This window comes from Halyomorpha halys, unplaced genomic scaffold, assembly GCF_000696795.3.
Source record: "Halyomorpha halys isolate HHAL.00 unplaced genomic scaffold, Hhal_1.1 Scaffold483.1, whole genome shotgun sequence".
Classification (NCBI taxonomy): domain Eukaryota; kingdom Metazoa; phylum Arthropoda; class Insecta; order Hemiptera; family Pentatomidae; genus Halyomorpha; species Halyomorpha halys.
The window spans coordinates 78198-100122 of NW_027110578.1; the positions used below are offsets into that span (position 1 = coordinate 78198).

Genomic DNA, 21925 nt, shown 5'->3' on the forward strand with positions numbered 1-21925 from the left:
GAGAGAGAGAGAGAGAGAGAGAGAGAGAGAGAGAGAGAGAGAGAGAGAATTATTAAATAAATAAAGGTAAGCATTAAACATATGATATGCTAAGATGATTACCAATGCCTCTGAGGGCCGTTTTGGCCGCCTCTGTGGTGACATTCACAATATCGTATTGTGCCATCTCAACTCCTTTCTCGATCGTGACTCCTGACTCGTCCCACACATAGTGAACATCATCTGTCATGTAACCATCTGCAAGTATGTGCGGAAACATTAATATAAACTAGCTGACCCAGCAAGTCTTACCTATGTGCTTTATACAGATTCAAACAACTCAATTAACAATTTGATATTAATTTAGTTAAAATCATGCATATACGTAGGGGTTAATATTTTTAATACTTCTGAATTGGGTACTTTCGTGGTGACTAATTTCTTGTCATGAGAGGTTTGCGAAAAATCCAATTCACTATTTCTCAAATGAACTCCTAAAATCATCAGGACTATTCTTCAAGTAATAATAAAATGTAAATAAGAAACACCTACTTTAACTTTTATTTTACTATGAAAAGTATAGTAAAAAAAAAAACTAATAATTTCAGTAGTCATTTCGTGAATCATGTTTTTATTAAATAATTTATTTATTGTTATTTACAACTGTATAAAATATATTCAGCAATAAATTTCCTGTAGGTGACATAATGACATGATACAAACATGTGGAGAATCTACCATTGATAGAACTCCAATAATATTTCTAAAGGAGAAGATCTCGAGGCCATCTTCTTTTCAGCCACCTAGGAGGATTATTAAGTAATGAAGGAGAAGCCACGTTTGATACAAGTGGATTTTGGTGGTTGGGAAGTTTATCATGGAAGGAATGGTATCTGCTTCTGGCCAAATCGCCAACATATGGGACATTCAGGTCCTGATGGATGACTTGATTTGTAACAAAGTAAGGACCAGTAAGGATTGGATTCGGGAAGAATTTGATGGTTTGGTGGAGCCCCAAAGCTCAACTCTGTATGTCCAGATAGGCCTTATTGGTATATTAATAGTCATATTGATCAATCTTTTGTAATGGATTGTCTAGTAAATGTTGTAATAGTCGGGAACGAAGAGCAGTCTCCTGTCTTTGCAGACTTGTATGAGGATTCCATGTCAATCGCTTGTCCATATGTAGTCCTAAGTAACGGATCTGTTCGACAGGGATAAGTGGGGTATTATTAAAGGGTACTGTGGGGCAAGAGGTTATGGGTTTACGACGAAGGGTAAATGTGATTTGGTGGGATTTATTGGAATTTAGTTAATCATGTTAAGTCATTTTATCTAATGTTCAATAAATTATTAAGAACTTCAAATTTATATTAAATTTACTACATACAGGAGGGAATATTAACTGTTACAGATTAATTTTATTGTTTTCATGTCTTTCAAATGTAATTCAATACGGACATGGAGAAGCGCAGGGCAATGGTTGGAGACGGCCCTATCTGATTTGGCAGAAGCCATCACTAAATATATACCTCGGAGGTGGAAGTCTTTATTTATACAGACCTAAAGCAACATATCCCTCACTTCCTACTATTTTAATATGTTTGTTTATTTTAGACCTTTGATTAAACGGTAGACAGTTGGTGTCTTTCTGCAATTCAATGTGTTTTATTCAATACTTACATAGTTGGCAAGCTAGTGCCTTTTCTTTTTTATCTTCACGATCGCAGGTAATATTACACATCAAATATGTATCTCATCTGTTATTATTATAAAGTTGTGTATATAATCGGTAAAACACGTTTAATAAATATGACCTCATACCAACCAAATTCCATTTAAACCTTTCCAACCATCCTAATCCTTTGGTTCAAAACTTATCTAGTTCCACCCATCCCTACAGCCAACCTAGAAGGTTGAAACGGCAGTGGCCAAGAAATTTATTGTAAAATAAAAATGGACAATTGGAGTTCTGGCAATGGTCAGATTCTCCACATGTTGAGTGTTTGGGGCTTTAGTGCTCTTGCTCAGCATCTGGAGGGATGCGGTGGGATCTTTTGAGCTCTACCCAACACGTGGGGATAGAATGGGCTCATGGATCCTCAGGTCGATTGTATAAATATTGTATATAAGAGTGTAAATGTGACCGGTGATTATATTATTTTTATTATTATTTTATTTTATTTATTTTTCTTTCATACACATAGTTTGATTATGTTCGTTTTCTTTATTCTTCTATTTGTATATATTTTAAGAGATATTTAGTGTGGCAGATTGTAATATCTATCAATTAAATAAAGTTTTAAAAAAAATAAAATTAAAATAAATATAACCAAATAATTACATTAACCAGTTAAAACATGTTTTAGAGATCCAATTTAATTTTAAAGTCTTATAAATCTTCCTCACAAATCTTAATAAAAAGCATGAACCAATAACACTAAATGTTTTTTTATATATATTATTTTTTAAAATTTTATTTAATCAACTTTTTAAAAATTATTTCGTCCTGTACATGTACGAATGAACACGTAGAATTCTAATAATCATTGCTCTTGATTCTGGCAGCTTCTATTATTATAAATAATACAAAGATACAATGAAAAACATTAAACAAATAATGTTTAAACGAAATATCTAGTTCCCTAGTATTGCACATTATCTTTAGGTAAGAAATAGGTTCAGACATAACATGAATATACAAATATAGCAGTTATTTCAAAGTATTGAAAACGTCAAGTTTGAAGATATCCCTGAGGGTAATACGTAATCTATTGTTTTCGTAACAAAATGAATTAAAATAATTTACTTGAATTATTAAGTCTTGACTTAAAGATAGAGAGCCTGTAGAAATAAATTTTCTAAAAATGAAGAAGTTAAAATAAAATGTTGAATATCATTGATTTAGTATCTCAAAGCTTAACGCAATATTTTGAAACAGCTCCAATTATTGTCATGTAGATCATTTTATATTGAATTACTACTTGAGGATATTTATTTCTTTAATAAATGTTAAAATAATCGCAGACCATGGGGTTGTAACTTAGTACTTTTGCGGATGAAGACTTATGACGTGAATCATTTCAACATGGGTAACTGGAATATTACTAAGGGTCATTGTCAGACAGGATTTCTGAAATCACTGACGAAGAGTAACTTTCTCAAATAGCTCAGACTTTCTTACACCCAACTTCTTAAAAAAATTACGTAAAACAGAATTTAAGTAATAACAATAATAGTAATAAAATAATTTAAGTAAAGATTATAATGTAACAATATAGTTGAAAATAGGTTCTCCAAGTAGTACTAATATTATGTAAAATGTAATTATGTTTTTAAAAGTAGTGCTGAAGCGATTCCTTCGAATTTACGTGCCAAGAATTATTAGGTTAATATTGATTAAATTATATTGATTTAACATCCAGTTCTACGAAATGTAATTAATAATTCAGAATTAATTTACTTACAACTACCAATGATGAGGGAACACTTCTGACTGTCCAAGGGAAACTTTCTTAAATACATTTTACACTGAGATGCAACTGTAAGCCTGAAACATAAAGACATGTTAGAGTATATTTAGGTGTATTCTTTTGTTATAAATACTCTAATAGACTAGATAAGTAATTTAGTATATAATACATATTTACAAATATTTAAACACGGAACTTCCGAAGTTTGTAAACATTCAATACCATAACAATATATCTGAAATTCTCAATAAAATATTATTCACTGTATGCAATGACCATCAAACAGATTTCTATTTTATGTGTGCTTATTGAATGCTCAATCAAACCTTATGGTTTCAGAATAGTGATAAATAAGTTAAGGAACGCTCAGTGTTGTTTAGAGTCAGTAAATTGTACGAGTTTTATGAATGATTGGTCTCTTGAACCGAATGAGTCGTAAGTGAAGAAAGTATGAATGGTATCCACTAGTCTGACATGCCTCTATAATTATAATTGTTTGTTTATATCGGGTAACCCCGAAAGCGATCACCTATTTTTGGGTGTTCAAGGTAAGGTTATTTAAATCGACGTTTAGTTTATCACGTTGGAATAGTTTTTAATTAAAATAGCCGATTCTCGCGTTACCACTTCTTCAAATAGCCAGTATCAATAAAGTCAGTTTGGTGCTTATAAAATTTTGAATTTCAGTTAAAAATAATTATAAAGAATAAAATGTTTTTCAGTTACGTTAGAATAGTATAAGCTTATACTTGCACCACCCTGAATGCAATTATCCTTAAATTCTATCATAGTTATACTTTCAATGATAATAGAATATGTCCTGAACATGATACGGAGTGAACACTAATCATACTTTTTTCCTAAATAATAAGGAAAATTAATGTAATTTAATAAGAATTTAATTAATTAATGGATATTCAAGAGGAGTATTTAAGCTCGTTTGTCTGCAGTTCAAACTTTACCATCATGTACACTATCCAAAAATCTTGCAGATTCCTTTGTTAAAAAATCACCTTTTCCCATACGTAGTTTAAAAAAAAAAGTTTCAACTTATTCTTCTAAATATTAAATATTACATAGTTTAATCGTTTGTTTTTAAAAATAAAAATATTTAATCAAAATCTAAATACCTCATTGAGTATGTCATGAGACCATCGTTTCTTATCCTTATAAACTTATTCGGGCTTGTGATCCCGTGTAAGTGAGACTTCTTTCCATTGATGAAGTAGGTGTCAGGTTTCCAGATTTTCTCCAGGAAGAGCCAGGACATGGATAACTCATCAATTCCAGGGAATGAGAAACTCAATCGGCGATCGTACCAAGATTGACGAAAGTAGATATCCATGAAAAAAGTCTAAAATATCATAACTCACCTACAGGCCCTATTATTAAAACAACATATTTTACATTATTAATAATAAATTTGTTATACGTAAATTTAAATTAAGTTCATTTGGTTTTATTTGTATATCTAATAAACCAGAACAAATCAGCAACCATGAAAAAATATCTAATACTGAAACATAACAGCATAGAAACAATGTTGTGAAAAAACAAAATATTTTGCTACAAATAATAAAAGGAAATTTATGAAGATAAAAAAATGGCTAGTTCGAAGATATAAAACAAAGACTTGCCAAAATTAAAAAAACTTATTTCAATCTAGAACATAACTGGATGGGAAAATAATGGTGATTATTACAACCAACAAGAACGCATTTGGGCTTCTAAAAAACACTATAAACCGCAGTTATTTCTGGAGTTGAATTTTATTTATATTAGAAATACTAGTAAACTTGGAGATTTCAAATTATACCCTCCAACACGCTCAAGTAACTCTGCAAGGGAAGCATTGGAGTATTAATAAAAAAATGTATCAGTCATTATGACGATATTAAATTACCCTTAATACAAAGAGATATAAGATCAGTGTCTACTGTCCTCCGAGGCATTCTTGAAAACAAAATAGCAATACTTAGATCTCTTTTGTAAACATGGTAACTGATTTGTTATCGGCAAAAAGGGCTTACGTTTGACCACAACCAAAGGTAAACTTACAAAAGACACGGAGGAACTCGGCTGTACTCCAAAGTATTGGCCATCTTATGCAGACATGTTGCCAGACTTTAAAGAAATCTTCGTTACCAATAATATTTTCAGCAATTCGGTGACAGTAGAAGAAAATATGGAACAATACTCGGACTATACAACAATTAACCTCACCATTAAGGAAAGAAATATTTTAAAAAATTCCAATCCAACTTTGAATAATTAGAGGGATAGCTATTCAATATCAGCGAGAAAAATTGATTTGAAATCTACACTATCTTTCAAGGAATTAATTTATTTTGGAGTAAATAAAATAGTTACAAATATTCAATATTAGGCAAAAAACACTTATAAATATAAATAAAATAAAAATTTAAATCACTGAGTAAAGCTAAACCTACCTACTAGAAATAGTTAAGTTCATTATACAATAAACGAAAGAAGAAAAATATGTCAAAAAACTATATAATTCTAAAGATTGCAATGGACTAGGTTCACGGTTGTTTTGAAAGGCAATCAAGGAAGTTAACAATGAAACGTTAGTAAACTTTTTGAGTGTAATAACTAATGATAATGGTTGAGTGTACTGACTAATTACAGAAACTATTCCATCCACCCCAAAGGAAAGCGAAGAGGCATTGTTCCAAGAAAGGAATAATACAATTCCATCTGTCAGAATCAAAAAAGTTCAAAATACCATCTAGTATGAGATCAACACTAAGAAACCGACTGAACATGATCTGGTCCTAGGACAAGGAAAGCACTACCGTGGAAGGCCAACAAGTTACAATAATAACTGTTGCGTTCCAGATCAGTTATGTTCTTTAGTTCTGGAAGGTTAGCGAATTTATCATGATTCAGAAACCAAGAAAGGCGCCTCCTCATGAGCTAACATTGTACCGTCCAATATCATGACTGACTGTATTGTCAAAAATCATCGAGAAATTGCTCCTCAAGAGCTTAATGCCTCTAATCGATGAAAGAAAGCTAATAATCATTCTAGGTTTAAGCATGAGCTTTCAAACTTTGATCAGGTAAATAGAATTATTGTTCGAATTGAGGAAGCATTTGATGAAGGAAAAGTTTTCTCAGCTGTTAGGCGCTTAAAGTTTGGCTACAAGAGCTTATTTATAAACTTAAGGAAACTCTTCGTAGCTCTACTATTAGAGTTGTATTTATTTTATCTGAGAGGTACTTTAAAATAAGACTAGAAGATGTATCATCTGGGATTCATAAATTATGGAATAGTGTTTCGTAGTGACGTGTTCTAGGCCCTATGTTCTTTCCAATCTATACCAGAAGCCTGGAAATTTTTAACGGTTTATTTTTCTGAAGAATCCGAAAATTATACATAAGCACATCCAGTACACAGAGATAGACCTCAAGATTGAAAATCTTAGTTCAACAAGATCGATTCATATTGATTTCCCTCGAAGTAAAATATTTGTCGTTTACAAAGAATTACATAGTGATCTAGTCAAATCTGGCCAAATATCTCGGTATGATATTAGATCCAAATATCTTGTAAAGAACACCATGTAAAAAAAAAAGAATACTTACATTACAAACAGATATCTAAACTTTTTGCAAATCTAATATTTTTGATTATAACGAACTTCATATATACAAACTCGTTAAAACTAATTTGGACGTATGAAATCCAACTGTCGGGATAAATATTTCAACAGAAAAACTGTATAAAGATTCCAAAATAAAGCTCTAAGGGATATAATAAATACAGTCCATGGTACATCAAAAACGATGATCCTCACCGGGATCTTCAAATAACAACAGTTGAAGAATAATATGGTTGCTGAGGCCAACCATCACATCAAATTTAATGTCCTAGTGAAAAGGAAGCCCTAAAAGCTTGTGTATTGAAGTAATAAGGCCAAGTTCTCATAAAATTGAAATAATATTATTTATAGCTGTCTTTGTTTTTTTGTAAATCAGTGTTTTGGAAATGCATTGCTAATAAGATCATAATTAGCTAGATTTTACAGCTTTACAATGTAACATCCCACGGCTATTAAAGTGGAAGCATTATTATAGTTTTATAGGTACTACACGATAGTTAACTAGAAATTCATTTAAAAAAAAAAAATATTGGTCTATTTAAAAAAAAAAATATGTGATTACCTCATCATTTTCTTCTACAGGTCCCAAACTTTTTATATGCATGTTGCACGTGACTTTAGTTGGAGGTCCTAGGCATTAAGGAACTCATGAATTACATATATTACTAACTGAAAAAATAGATGAGTATAAAATTTATATTTCACTATCAATTTATGAGACTGTTTTGATGTAGTTTATATAATAATCTCTTCATTATTGTATGAACAACATCATATAATAAAATCATTCAATGACTGCATAAAAATTGCTAACAGCTTTGCAATGTAAAAAACCTAATATATATGGCTATTATCCTTTTACTGTGCTGTGTGTGGTAAAAAGGTTATTTTTGTTTTTGTTATGTTACATAATTAAAAATATGATTAGTAAGCTTTCGGGGATTGGAAAGATAACCGGAATCATATAATATTTTAAGAATTCCGTCTACTTCATTCTGTTTTTATTACTTAGCATATCATTTGATAAGAAAATCTAAAATATCATAAGTCATCCAATCATATTATATACAGAAAATATTTTGCGATACTCATGAAGCATTTAAATTACAATTTTGGTCGTACCACTTTCAACCTATGTTTAAAGATTAAGGTTAATGGTAAAGTTACCTCCTATGTCAGGCCGTATTCTCTGGTCGTAAGACCTGGACAAGAGGCTATTGAGGAGCCTGGTGACATTGGCAGTAAAGCCCTGACTGAGGACAGCCACGAAGAGCTCCAGGATGAGAAGGAGTACCACCCCGACCAGCATCGCGGCGGGCACTAGGCTCAATCCGGCTGCAGAACTACACCTGTTCCACATTTGTATTCCCCACTTTGATATAGCCTCAGATTTCTTAGTAGCGTGCGATCTGTCCTCGACTTCCTATCGTTTCTTCTCTAGGTTACATTTACACAGTTTGAGAGTGAACGTTGTAGTTCTTGTGTAAACGTTTCTTGCTGAAGTTTTTGTGCTTGATGTTTAGGAGTTAATATTGACTACGCCGTTTCCTTATGCAGATATAGTTCAAAGGTAAGATTAGATGAATAATCGTAAAGTTATTTTTAACTTTTTTTTTAAATGTAATAAATACACTTCGTTTGTCGACTATTTACAATCAGTTAGTGTAACATCTTGAATGATTAATTAATATTTACTTATTAATCACGCAATTGGTAAAGCAGTTTGATAGTGTCGGTATTTTCATAGAGGTATTTCAGCAAACAAATAGGCTGGTCGTCTGTCGTTAAATGCATTTCCACTCAATTTTTAACATTTACCATATTATATTGTATATTCATATTATATTGTATATTCGTATGGTCAGAAATTATATTTACCATATTATATTATGTAGATTGTAGGAAGATAGTCCGGGCGTAAAAAGGTATCAAAAAAATAGAAACGTTGGTTAACAATAAATAGTTTTCCAACGTTCTAGTTTTGACCGCCACACGGACTACCCTTCCTACATTAACTAAAAATAAATCAACAAATATTTAATAATGGTATTGATTATTATCATATTATTTTTTACAACAGCTCTATGCAATAGCTACTTAATTTGTTATTTCCAATAAATTATTTTGTTCGGAACTTATATTCAAAAGAATAATCTTTTATTCAAATTTTATAATCAACTTGATTAAAACACTTTTTTAAAAGAACGATTTTATTTTTAAATGATCATTAGAATGTGTCAAAAAATTATAAAAAGTCAATGTTTGGATTGCTCACACGTTGTCATCGTCAAACGTGATAAAATGCGTTATTACTGAAGTCATGAGTATTAGAAAAGTCATACCTATTATAATAAGTCAGTATTGACAGTATTATACATTGACAGACAAGATAAACGAAAGATTTCTTTTATTGTTTTTCTATGTTTCAGTTCACCGCATCATAACTTGGTGTAAATACATCACTTAACTAATCGATAAATCATATCTTAATAAATCAATCGATAAATTTCTCAATTCATGAGCGTTTTCAGCGTTAAAACTATAGGGGGCAGACCGTACTCTTCGGCAGTCCTGAAAAAAAAAAAATTACTTTTTCTTATTCGTTAAAAAAAAAAATACATAAACCTATATTATATTATTAACCTAGTGATTGTTGTGGAAAATATTATGTTTTACATTTCTCAATAATAGTTTTTAGCATACCGAACGAATCTGGTAATATATAATTTAAATTTAAATAAAATAATCGGATTCCACACTGTTGCCATTATGTTAATTTTTTTGTAGATCTATCCGTTCTAAACCAAAACAACCTGTACACAAACGAAAAAAGGAACTATTTTGTTCCTTGAAATTATTCCTTACGTTGTCTTATAAAAATCAATTAATATATTTCTAATATGCCTTAAAATATTTTATTCTATACATAAAAAAAATAGAAGAGCTTCTGATAGCCAACAAATGGTCAGAAAGTGTTATTCTGAATTCAACGACATATTCCTATGACTTTCTTGGTCATTGTGGATTTCATAAATGTTAATCTTTAGATAGATTCTCCTCAAATCGGAACGAAATTTTAGGTACGCCACTGATTTTTTTTTTGTGTGTCATAAATAAATACATTCTCAGCAACATCTAATTATTAATCCAATGAATTCTAAGATATTTCTTTATAACCCATTCTATGCGTCACTTTGTGTTAAAAATATTAGTTCATTACACATTTAAGCATTTTAATATTATTCTATGGACATTATTTTCTTCAAATCATAACCTTTGGTCAGGAGCAGTCAAAACTATTTTTCCTCTGAAATTGTAAAATTATGAGAGCATCAAGCTCCATTTATTTTGATGTATTTGGTTCTCGTGATCGATATAACACTCTCTTTGGCACCTTCCCACGTCTCTGGTATTTCCTGTCATACTTATAATAAAATTTCGTTTCTTCATTAAATTATTTTCTGTCAGAGCCGGATTCTAATAATTTCAATTTCAGACGCTTTTTAAATATTTAACTATTTTGATGTCCCCTCTTCCCGTTTTAAGCAAATATTTCAAATGTGGGGTGGGTCCGGCCGGTAAGGATAGGTTTTTTTTGTGTTATGACCTGCTCTAGTGAGATTGTGACATGCGTACATCGACCAACCTACTCGCTATAATTGTCTGTTTGAATAGTCAGATAAGTAAGGCTACCACGAAGGGCGGGAGTGGAGGGTTTCACGCCGTTTTTCAATTTTAGGCCCTTTTTAAATATTTAACCATCCTAAAGTCTCCTCTTCCCGTTTTAACTAATATTTCAAAAATGATATAGGACCGTCGCTCCCTGGGGGTTTTAGTTGGGTGGTTCCGTCCGGCCGGGAAATATGGCCATGGACTCACAACTATGAACTTAAATTCAGTCATCTCATTACTACAAACTCTTCTTAAAATGTAGCCCTGCTACAGTAAAAGGAGAAAGATTAGATCTATATAGAAAGATTAGATAATATATGTATACATTTATTAATCTTCTGTTTTATTTTGTATTATAGGGGTTCTGAACAAAAATATTATTAAATTATTAAAACGGTATCGTTTGGAGGATATATGCAAAAATAAATCTTCGTACAGTATAATTCTAGCTAATCTTAAAGGAAGTTTCAAAGAACTGCATAGTTACTGTCTTCTTTTTTATATGTATGTTATAATGGTATGAAACAAAATATGTTTAATTTGAATCATAGAAATAATATTTAATTTTTTATGGCATGGTTGGAGCCGTTAGGACACAGGAATCTATTACAATGACATATATCAAACAAAGTAAAAACCATAGTGTACATTAAATTAAATGTTGACTATTGTAAACAACTTTATTTTTCTTGTTAGTTTTTCTAGTGGAATTAAGTTTTAATTAACAGATATCAATCAAAATGATTGAGGAAAATCATGTGAACCTCATTATACACACAATTTTTATTTTAAAATTATGTATCAATCAACACTTTTATATCAGTTTTACGTTATATTTAATATATTTGTGACGTTTCGGCCCAGATTCATCGGTTATTTTCAAAACACGATCCTCCTCACCCTAGTCACACTACTTAAAGCCTCAGTCTGAACTAAGTTAGTGTAAAAGAGAATAGAAAAAGTGACAAAATATTTTCAAATATATTACAAAAGTTTTCCTAATTAGGAAACCAAATATTTCAGATTATATAAATTTAAAAATAATTTGTGTTATATTGTATTAAATAAGAGCATAATCAACAAAATTTTTGTTTTTAGTAAAAACAAAAAAAAAAAAATTATTTTCCATCACGATTTTATGTACTTACTCATCTATTATTTTTGTAGTGATTATTAGAATTCACTTGAAACGCCATGTAAAAGAACAGAATCGTTAAGAACTCTGTGTAAAATTGGTAAGCTATTCAAATGAAGATTTGCAATGTTATATTTCATTTCCTTTCTCAATTTAAATAATGAAAATTATGTAGCCTGTAACAATACCGTTCTTTAAATGGTTTAATCGGATTCTGGAACTACTGCTTAAATTTTATCCTTGACCTGATTCCAGCTACCTCCCGCTGATAATTCAGGATAAGTGCCAACATTAAATAATTGGAGCTGGATTCAGAATTCAGGGCCTGGAGAATTATTAAGTAGCGGGGAAGATGTAATCCGATTGGTGAAGAACCCTGGTGATACTGGTCTAATTTCATCACGAAGTGAATATTTTGTATTTTATGCTTAGCAATTTAATTAATTAGAATATAAATTAGTTCAAACATTAACAATTGTTTTTCATGAGTCAATTTCATTTTTATTGAATAATGATTATAAAAACAATACGATTTTTTATGATTGTAGTATTTTGAAATGGAGTAATAAATTTTATAATTTAATGAGGACAAAATCGAAACGTAGCATAACATGAAAAGAGCCATTAACAATTTATTTTTCCAATTAGCAAATTTTGTTTTCAGTTTTGGCTGTCATAATCAATTCATTGTAGCCCTTGACTGCTGTATCCTCTCTCGTCGGGGTTCAGATGCTACTATTTCTTAGAGAGGGCCATTGCAGTATTTCTGTCGTTAGTGAAATTTATTTAGCAGTGTCAGAAGTTGTCGAGGATTAATATAATATCCTGTACCTCACAATTGTGAAGTAGAATAGTGCGTATACTATTTCATGCTAGAATTCCTCGTAAAAAAGATTGCATACTTTGTATTTAAAGGCTTTTCCAGAAACGAGCGCTCACTTCTGATATAGATGAATCGCTTTTAGTAGTTATATACTGTTACTTGTTTACTTATTGATAGTGAGAATTATTGGTCAAAGAAGTGGGAAATTTTTACCAACATTGACGGTTAACTAGAAGTTTCCACCTCGAACTAACCAAAGTTGAAGTGTCAAGATCATTTTTCAGAACCGGCAAGAAATAAATTTTGACTGTTCCAGATGGTGGAAATATAACACACGTCTTTCAGGAATGGGTACTCTAAGCCTCATGCCCTAAAATTCTCTAGTATATAATAAAAAAAATTAAATAAAAGATAACACTAACATGATTCGAGTATAAAATATGAAACTAAATAAAAAAAATTAATAAAATATAACTGATAAAATGATAAAAAACAAAACAATTTATGTACAACACATAGAAAATTTAAGTATTGGATTGGAGATGGTTGACCGATGAAGTAGATTGTAGGAAGAGAGTCTACATGGCGGTCAATAAAATTATCGAAATATTAAAAGAAAACTATTATTAATCAACGTCTCGGCCACTTTGCTGGGCTTCGTAAGGGCTTTCAGATTGAAACAAACAATTTAATTCAATGAATAATTTAATGTAACAATAAAATAAATTCACATTCACAATATGAATGAATTAGTGGAAAAAATAATTAATAAATAATAAAATCATATAATTCACATATCGAAATTTCGCTAATTCAACTGTATTTCCTCTATTTTCTGCTAAACTAAAAAAAAAAAAAAAAAAAAAAAAAAAAGGACAATCCATTCATTTAGACTGTTCATTGAACAGTTCATATTATTTGATTTGTATATCTATATTGTGCCATTAACTCTTCGATTATCCGAGCTGCCTTCGACTGGAACTCGATTCCATCCCCCATACTTCAGGCATTGACGATTCCCTCGTTCAAATCCCTCCTGTTCAACGGCCTTTAGTATATCCCCAGTGATATATGATATACGTTTTAAGTAAGAACGGCTATACTTCTTTGGCCAACATATTACGTAACCACAAATTGTTTTAGAGTGACAAAGTCAGTGTAATATTTTTTTGTTCTGTTTCATTTCATTACATTTGAACATCACAAAATCGAAAATATGGAGTTATACCAATTTAATAATTCCCTGTCAAATATTTAGCAACTAATGCTGGAACACTATATTCTAAAGTAACAAAATAATCCTTTATCTAAATTAATTTAATTTAGTCTTAGGCAGAGCGAGAACATAATAGAATAGTTCTCCTCTATAACATCTTCTTTCCAAGTAGATTACTAGTACAAGGACGTATTACAAAATAAGTACTTATTGCTAAAAGCGTGTTAATCAACCTAACTTGTTTAGACCATTTTTCCGAAAATGAGATTTTAGATTACTAATTTCCTCAACGTTTTCAATACTACCTAGTTGAGGTTATTCAAGTATCTGCATAAGGATGTATTCAATCAATAATGTTTACTGATTTTGACAATGTATCTTTCATCAACAATGATGTTTTCCAGAAGTGTCGATTTCTTTCGCCAGAGTTTACATATTCCACGTTTCCCTATAAGAGCTTTTGTATTGTTAATAAACAATACGCTATATAGAGACTTTGCAAAGTGCTTGCAAACAATCTTAAAAGTTTTACTAAGCCTGTGGTCTGATGTAACCACTAGGCAACCTGGTTTGCATTAAACTTGCCCTAGCATTATAAAATTAACATATATTCCACTAAAACGTGTTCCTAACAAATTATGAATATTCATATATTATTTCTTGTGTACTAGACGGATTCTAGGTCAACTATTATTTCTCATAACTTCTCTTGATATCTTTCTTTTATACATCTCTAGTCTCATTTACACATCCAACTTATATAAGCAATGGAACTAAAAAGAAACTCATTTCCGAAATCGTAATTTCGATAGAAAACTCTATTTTTTTAAAATAGTGTTATTATCGACAATTATTGAATACATAAATCCAAAACCAGATTAAGTAAAACGTAAAGTAAGTAATTACTGAGCAGAAAGAAAATTGTACTTGTCGTACATAGATTTGTGGTCTTTGGATTTCCAAGCATTTTGAAACGATTCGTATGATAGTGGGGCATAATGGACATAATTCGTCCATTTCCCCGATGGTTAGAGAAACTAGACTGGAGACAAGTAAAACAACATAAAAATTCATATATGTTTGTTATATATAATACACACACAAATATATATATATATGTGTGTGTATGGGAACTAAGTAGCGTATAGTATAAGCACTATAAACAGTCATTGTAAAACTAGATAATGCTTGTAGAAGGTAAATATAGACAGTATTATTCAAGTATTCAAACTGTTCACCCCATGTCTGTTTCTTTCTTATTTTTACATTCCTGAATATTTTAACTGGTGCTGAAACAAGGAATTAAGTGCGCAGTGTTAGAGTCCGTAAAATTGTAAGAAGTAAAATTCGTAAGACACGTTATAGGTTATTTCTTAGATACGGTTATCACATTATTAGTTAAGTGCCAGTTAATATTAAGGTGAAACTATGGTTAATCAGGGTCTTATAGAGTAGGTTAATGGAAAGAACACCCATCCACCTAGATCGGAAGTCAACCTCGATTCTGAGTTAATACAAATAAAATGTATGAGAGTGTAGCCACTACCACCAAAATCCTTAAAAAATGCCATTAGAGTTACTGGAATTCAGCGGAAAATTTGGTCACCTTAACCATTTTATGAAAAGAGGAAAACCGATTCACAATCTGATAGAGTCAGGGATGGAAGCAGGGTTGGTAGATCTCCTGGATGCAATGTAATTGAGGGTGTCCTTGGTAGGAAAAATACAACGGAATGCCCTAAGTGGAATACAAGCTGACATGCTAACTTCGCAGGACGAGGTTATTAGAACGTTGAAAAGGGCATACGGAGAATGACGCTGGGTGACTGAAGAGGATGTTTACCGCCTCTTTACAGAAGAGAGGAAGTCCGGACAGATTACTACTTTACTAATATTCTGATTCAAAATACAGCCATTTCCGAAAAACTGATTGAAACTGTAGGATAGGCCGAGGCATCACACCAGCTAAAGATTTTCATCAAAATTTATTTCAATATTGGCAGGGCACTTGATTGTGCAAGAAGCAATGGCTGTAGAAAAGTCTATAGTCAAATGTGCCCGCGACATAACAATGGACAAAGGGGCCAGAGAGGAGGAGGAAGTAGAAACTCAGCATTGGAGGTAGGAACAGGAGGAATAACTAACAAGGTGCGACTCGATCCGTTACTGGAACCATCTTAATCTCCCAAATTTTAAAATTGCAGAAGAGAGGTCAGAGACGTGCAGCGGAGCAGTAATTCACAGGTATTTTTTACAGAGAGGGTTCCCCACTACCGGACACTGAAAAGATAAGACATTCTTAAATAGAAAAAATATTCTTCTACGTAGTGACGGAGATTCCCGAAGTCAATGACAGCTATAATTAAATACCAAGTACTGAAACTCCTTAGTCAATGGATTATACGGCATAGCACCTCACAGCTCAAGAGGCTGTTGTGGATTGTCGAGAAAATGGATTGGAGTTAGCAGGCGGTACCCTCGTTATGGATAGTGATCATTTATAGAAAATTAAAAGAGAATACGGTATTATATCTCCCTTCTAGACTTGAAGGTATGCTGGACCACTTAGCTGGAGCCCGCGGTTTTCTACCTTTGATCTCAAATACGGTTAGCATCGCGAGGATGTGGAAGGAGGATACAGAAAAAAACAGCGTTTACATTCGGCAGAGCGCATTACGAATCCACACGAATGCCGTTCGGACATCTCGAACCTTAATTCATTTCTTCATGTTCATTTCCATTAGTTCATTCTTATGATTCACTTGAGTTCCCAAGAGGATTTCCTAGCGTACCCCACTACCCCACATCTGAAAACCAACCATATACAGAACATTTCACCGGATCAAAATATCATACTAACTTGTTATCTCTTCCAACAAATGGACGACCACCCCTGATTTCAATAGCTTCGAGATGATTTTTTTATTGTTTAATTCTTAAATGGAGTCTATCATCTGCCATCCCTAATTAACTTAAATCTATCTTTTAAAAACATGTCAACATACCTGAAAATTAATAATTTCAAGCGTCAACTATTTATTTCCATTCCAATGAATGAGTTGGTAATTATTCTTGTAAATGTGTTAAAATTAATAGATATCATAATTAGAAAAATAGATAAACTTCACTCTTTTTTAAATAGCTTAGTGAAGTGAAATGTATCTGTAATTCTGAATTTCATAAACTAATTTCGGTTATTACAAGACCCTTCTTATATTAATTATTCATTTAATTTATTGTTTATTGTTTTAAAATTTATGTTCACCAACCGCCTGTAATGAAGTTTACAATAAAATCTCTTCTTCGTTTTGTTTTTTTCGTGTATTATTTATTTATTAATGGAGTTAGTAATTGAAAATTTACTAATTAAATTCCTAAATATCTGAAATTTATTTATTTTCCTGAGCGCACAGTTGGTTGAGAATTACTGGAATGTTCTCAAAGAGAAATGAAATCCTTTTAATTAGTACAACGAGGCGGGGCAGTGTTTTCATTTGGAACCGGACAGCAGAAAACTTTCCTTGTTTTTCGTACAATTCAGACCGGTTTTTCATCTGATTGCTAATAATTTGTCTTTCCGAGAAATGTAGTCATTGTTTATTTTGTTGTTTTAGCTATATCGACTTTGAAGCAACATTAATTTATTAGAACGATAATTAATTTGACACAATACGAGAGATGTTGTGAAGATAATTAAATATATGCCTTTTTGCAGGGTGTCGAGAATTTAATGGAAGTGGTAAGTGAAAAGAAAGAGGAAATAGATTTGAACTACTTGTCTTAAATTAGTGACCATGTTTAATTATAAAAATATATAACTGGTTTGGAGCTAACGAAACTTATAGTAAGAAGCTTCATGTAGAATATTCATGTCAAAATTACGGGCTCAGAATGGGCCAAATCCTTTGCTATTGTTATTAATTTCTATACTTAAAAATTAAGTCCATTTAAAAATTAACTCAAAATTATAAATTAAGTCCATTTAAAAATTAACTCAAAATTAAAAATTAAGTACATTTAAAAGATTTTGATCGGTTACATAAGGAACATTTAGGTCTTTATGGATGGTTTTATTAGTAACAAAATGAGGAGCATTGAGAATTTTACGAAGGATTTTGGATTGTAAACGAGAGGAATTCGAAGGTTTATTGGAGCCCCAAAGCTCAACTCCATATGTCCAGATGGGCCTTATTATTGTCATGTAGATCAGTCTTTTGTAATGAGTTGGAAGTTTAGACCGTTTGTCTAGTAAGTGCTGTAATAGTCGGAATCTGCTTGCAGTTTCCTGTCTTTTCAGTCTTGTGTGAGGATTCCAGGTTAGTCGTTTGTCAAGATGTAGTCCAAGATAACGGATCTGTTCTACAGGGGTAAGAGTCACATTATTAAAGTATACTGTCGGCAGGTTTACGACGAAGAGTAAATGTGATTTGTTGGGATTTATTTTTATCCTCCAATTTCGACACTATTCTTAGAGGATTGTGATATGGGACTGGAGAGTTTGGGATGTAATCAAAGGGTTATTACTAACTGTGAGCACATATGTGTCATCAGCATACGTGGTAAGGATAGTGTTAGGAGTTGTTGGGATGTCAGCTGTATAGAAGGTGTAGAGGATGGGACCGAGAATACTACCTTGAGGAACACCAGCGGATTGAAAATAGAGGGATGAATAGGAACCATTGTGGTTTACTTGGAGTAATCTATTAGTAAGAAAGGAACGGATGATGAGAAAACATGTAGGAGGTAAGAATTTACGGAGTTTGTAAAGCAGTCTCGGGTGCCAGACTCGATCAAAAGCCTGCTCTATATCGAAAAAGGCTCCCGCGCAGTACATTCCGCGGTCCAAAGAAGACGAGACATCGTCCACCACACGATGACATTGCTGGATAGTGGAGTGGGATGTTCGGAATCCAAACTGGTGATCTGGGATTATATCATTGGAATCTAGGATGGAGTATAGGCGTTTCAAAATAATTTTTTCGAGGATTTTTCCCATGATCAGTAATAGAGAGATGGGACGGTAAGAGGATGGGTGTTCTGGCGGCTTTTGGGGTTTGGCGATCATTTTGATTATAGATAGTTTCCATGGGTCAAGAAAATATGTGGAACGGAGAACGGCGTTAAATAAGTAGGTGAGGAATAGGATGGCTTTTCGAGGAAGAAGTTTAAGGATGTGGGATGTTATTAGGTCGTATCCAGGAGCTTTTTGGGTAGGTAATCGTTAAATGATGCTGGATATTTCAGAAGGATGAAATGATTTAGGTGGAATGGATTATTGAGTTCTGCTTCAATACATTCAAGGCGAATTGGGTTAAGGATATCGGGATGTGGAATAAAGGTTTTAGAAAGGTGTTGTTTAAAGGTTTGCGATTTTTGTTCGTCAGTTCTGGTCCAGGTTTGGGATTCGGTGAGAAGAGGATAGTTAAAAATCTTTGAATTTCAAAAGCTGTTTGGTGGTTCTCCATAATGATTTGTTAGTCAATTTGGTGTAATACGTTTTGTCCGTTGGATATCTGGTCCTATGCCATTTCGATCTTGCTCTTCATTTTTCTCTTATTAAGATACGAATATACTGTGGCAGGTTAGTTTGTTTATTATTATTCATTTTACTAGTTCTATGAGTGTTGTCATTTATACTTGTTCTTACTGATTCTGAATTTTTCTATAGTTTCGTCGATGTCTTGTTTTGTTTTTAGTTGAATATTCAAGTCTAATTTTTTTTCCAAGTCGTATCCAAATCTGTCCCAGTCAACTCTTCCTGTAATCAATGAAGGAATGGAGGGCTTAGGCACAAAGCTTGAATTTAAAAAAAGTAGAACTGGACTATGATCTGATGAAAGGTCATCCAGGGATTCAACAATGGTTTGAGAGGAGGAGATCTGGGAGGTGATAAATATGTCAAGGATATCCGGCCGTTTTTTTAGGGATGTAGGCCAATAAGTAGGATTTTTGGGCGAGTGGATAGCATATGTATTGGAAGTGGAAACTCGGGATAAGATATTACCACGGGGGTTGGTTGGTCGGCATCCTCATCGTTGGTGTTTAGCATTGTAGTATCTTTCAGCAATAAAGCGCGGTCCGAAGGTTCTGAATAAGGAATCAAGAAGGTTATAAGAAAGATTATTACCAGGAGGACAGTATACAGCTGAAAATGTAACATGGAAAGGGCGAGTCGAAATTATTACCGAGGTCGATTGGATTGCATCAGTTGGATAAGGAATAAAGGAATGGGATAAGGATTTGTGGATAAGGATGCAAGAACCAGTATGGGAAGTGTTATCTGGGTGGTCTGATCTATAAGTGACGTAGTCACGTATGTAAAAGTGTGTCCGTTGAGTGAAATGAGTTTCAATCAGTAGGGCAATGTCAATGTGTTTATCGTGTAGAAATAAGTCAAGTTCGTCACGGTGGTTTTGCAGACCATTGACATTCCATAACAAGACAGCTAGGGGCCTTGTACTCATCGTGGGAAATTAAACGGGATTTCGAATAGGATTCGTGTAAGAATGTTGATCAGGGGTTTGATGGTCTCTTGAAGATCTTTCAGGAAGGGTGTAAGAATAGAGGTTATGTCCATTGGATTTTGGTAAAGAGGATATGTATCAGGAGCTTGTAATGGATAGTTTGTATGACTAGGAGTGGTGATTGGAACGCAAAATTAAAAATTAAGAACATTTAAAAATCAACTCTAAAATTATAAATTTTAATTTGATTTCTTTTGAACAATTATCACTGGTTTTTTTTTTTTTTTTTTTACAGATTTTTGTTCTTTATAATAACTTAAAAATTAAGGACCTTTTAAACTTAATTTATTTATTTATTTGATGATTTTTTCTCATTTCAAACCTACTTCCTGGATTCAGAAATTTATCGTTGTCAGCAATCTTATTTATTTTTTATACATAAATCATTTTTTCACATAAAAAACTTTAAAAAAAGAATTCACTACTATAATTAAATAACACTTTTATTATAAAGGGTGTTTTGAGGGTTAAGAATCCTTACTGAAAATATATCTAGTGCCGTTCAGTGCTGTGAAAAAAAAATGCTGAACCTATCTTAATTATCAAGGTAATCTCTTCGTATAACATTTATGATTTATAAATTATTTGAGATACATAATATTTTTTTATATTGACCTAAGTAATTTATAGCACTGACTATTTTTAGACGTGAATATCTCTCAAAAAAAGCGGTAACGGACATACGTTCCTAGGAATCTTAATTTATTATTTTGAGGTGCTTAATTTATATTTCCAGTTAGGAGACCTAATTCTTAAACATCCTGTATAATGTGATTGTTTTTATTTATAGTCATGAAAATGTTTAAAAGAAAAAAAAGAAAATGTTTTTATTTATAAAAATATATGCATAAGGTTGGCTTGTTTATTTAAGATTTTAGTAATTAGGTCTGAAAATAGGAAAAAATTGGTTCGAAAGATCATCAAATGAATACAAATGATAAATTGAAGTTTTAATGGTCTGGAATTTTCCCAAAAAGTTGTGATATAGACAAAAAATCAGTAAAAAGTGACAAAACGGTGGTTACTGATCAAACCTCGTGTTTATATAATAGTGAATCAGAGACAGAGCCCCATAGAGGGCTATAACACATGAGATAATTAATGTTGAAGAGGTGTCCACGCCCTGATTAATAACCTAGCCCCTGTCCAGCCTACACCCCCCTCCTCAGGGCTGTTTCATATGCCTCCATCTATTAATCTCTCTTCACATTTGTAACTCCAGCAACAGATGAATTAAAGAGTATTAAAAGAACTAACAATATTCTACAATAGAATTCACTCTGAAGTTTCATCCATTCAGCATAACTAACGAAAAATAAAGTCTATTGGTTTTTTTTTTTTACCTATCTTCTATTTAAAAATCATACATTATAGGCATTATTATTAATTTGTGCATAGCCGACTGGTAGGCATCATAATAGGGTTTGACCGAAAAGTTGAAACGATAATTAGGGAATTTCCTGCACAAAACTTATTA

General features: G+C 32.1%; 2 protein-coding genes across 4 annotated transcripts in view; one reads left to right on the plus strand and one right to left on the minus strand.

Annotated features, from left to right (window-relative positions):
- Positions 1–8387, minus strand: part of LOC106683439 (gamma-aminobutyric acid receptor subunit alpha-6) — an 18088-nt gene extending 9701 nt beyond the window's left edge. For 2 of the 3 annotated variants that reach the window (XM_067048748.1, XM_067048747.1), the window contains exons 1-5: positions 8246–8387; positions 7641–7708; positions 4583–4806; positions 3447–3529; positions 103–237 (exon numbers count right to left, since the gene is read on the minus strand). In XM_067048748.1, coding sequence (XP_066904849.1) covers positions 103–237; positions 3447–3529; positions 4583–4806; positions 7641–7708; positions 8246–8387 — 652 coding nt within the window. Of the gene's footprint in view, positions 1–102; positions 238–3446; positions 3530–4582; positions 4835–7640; positions 7709–8245 lie in introns of all 3 variants that reach the window. The other variant, XM_014424921.3, reaches the window with a different exon arrangement.
- Positions 8388–8491: 104 nt separating this feature from the next.
- The window catches only part of LOC106683436 (gamma-aminobutyric acid receptor subunit beta-like), a gene marked incomplete in the record, with an annotated part of 109309 nt that continues 95875 nt past the window's right edge, over positions 8492–21925 (plus strand). Inside the window, 1 exon segment of the mRNA XM_067048750.1 lies at positions 8492–8648.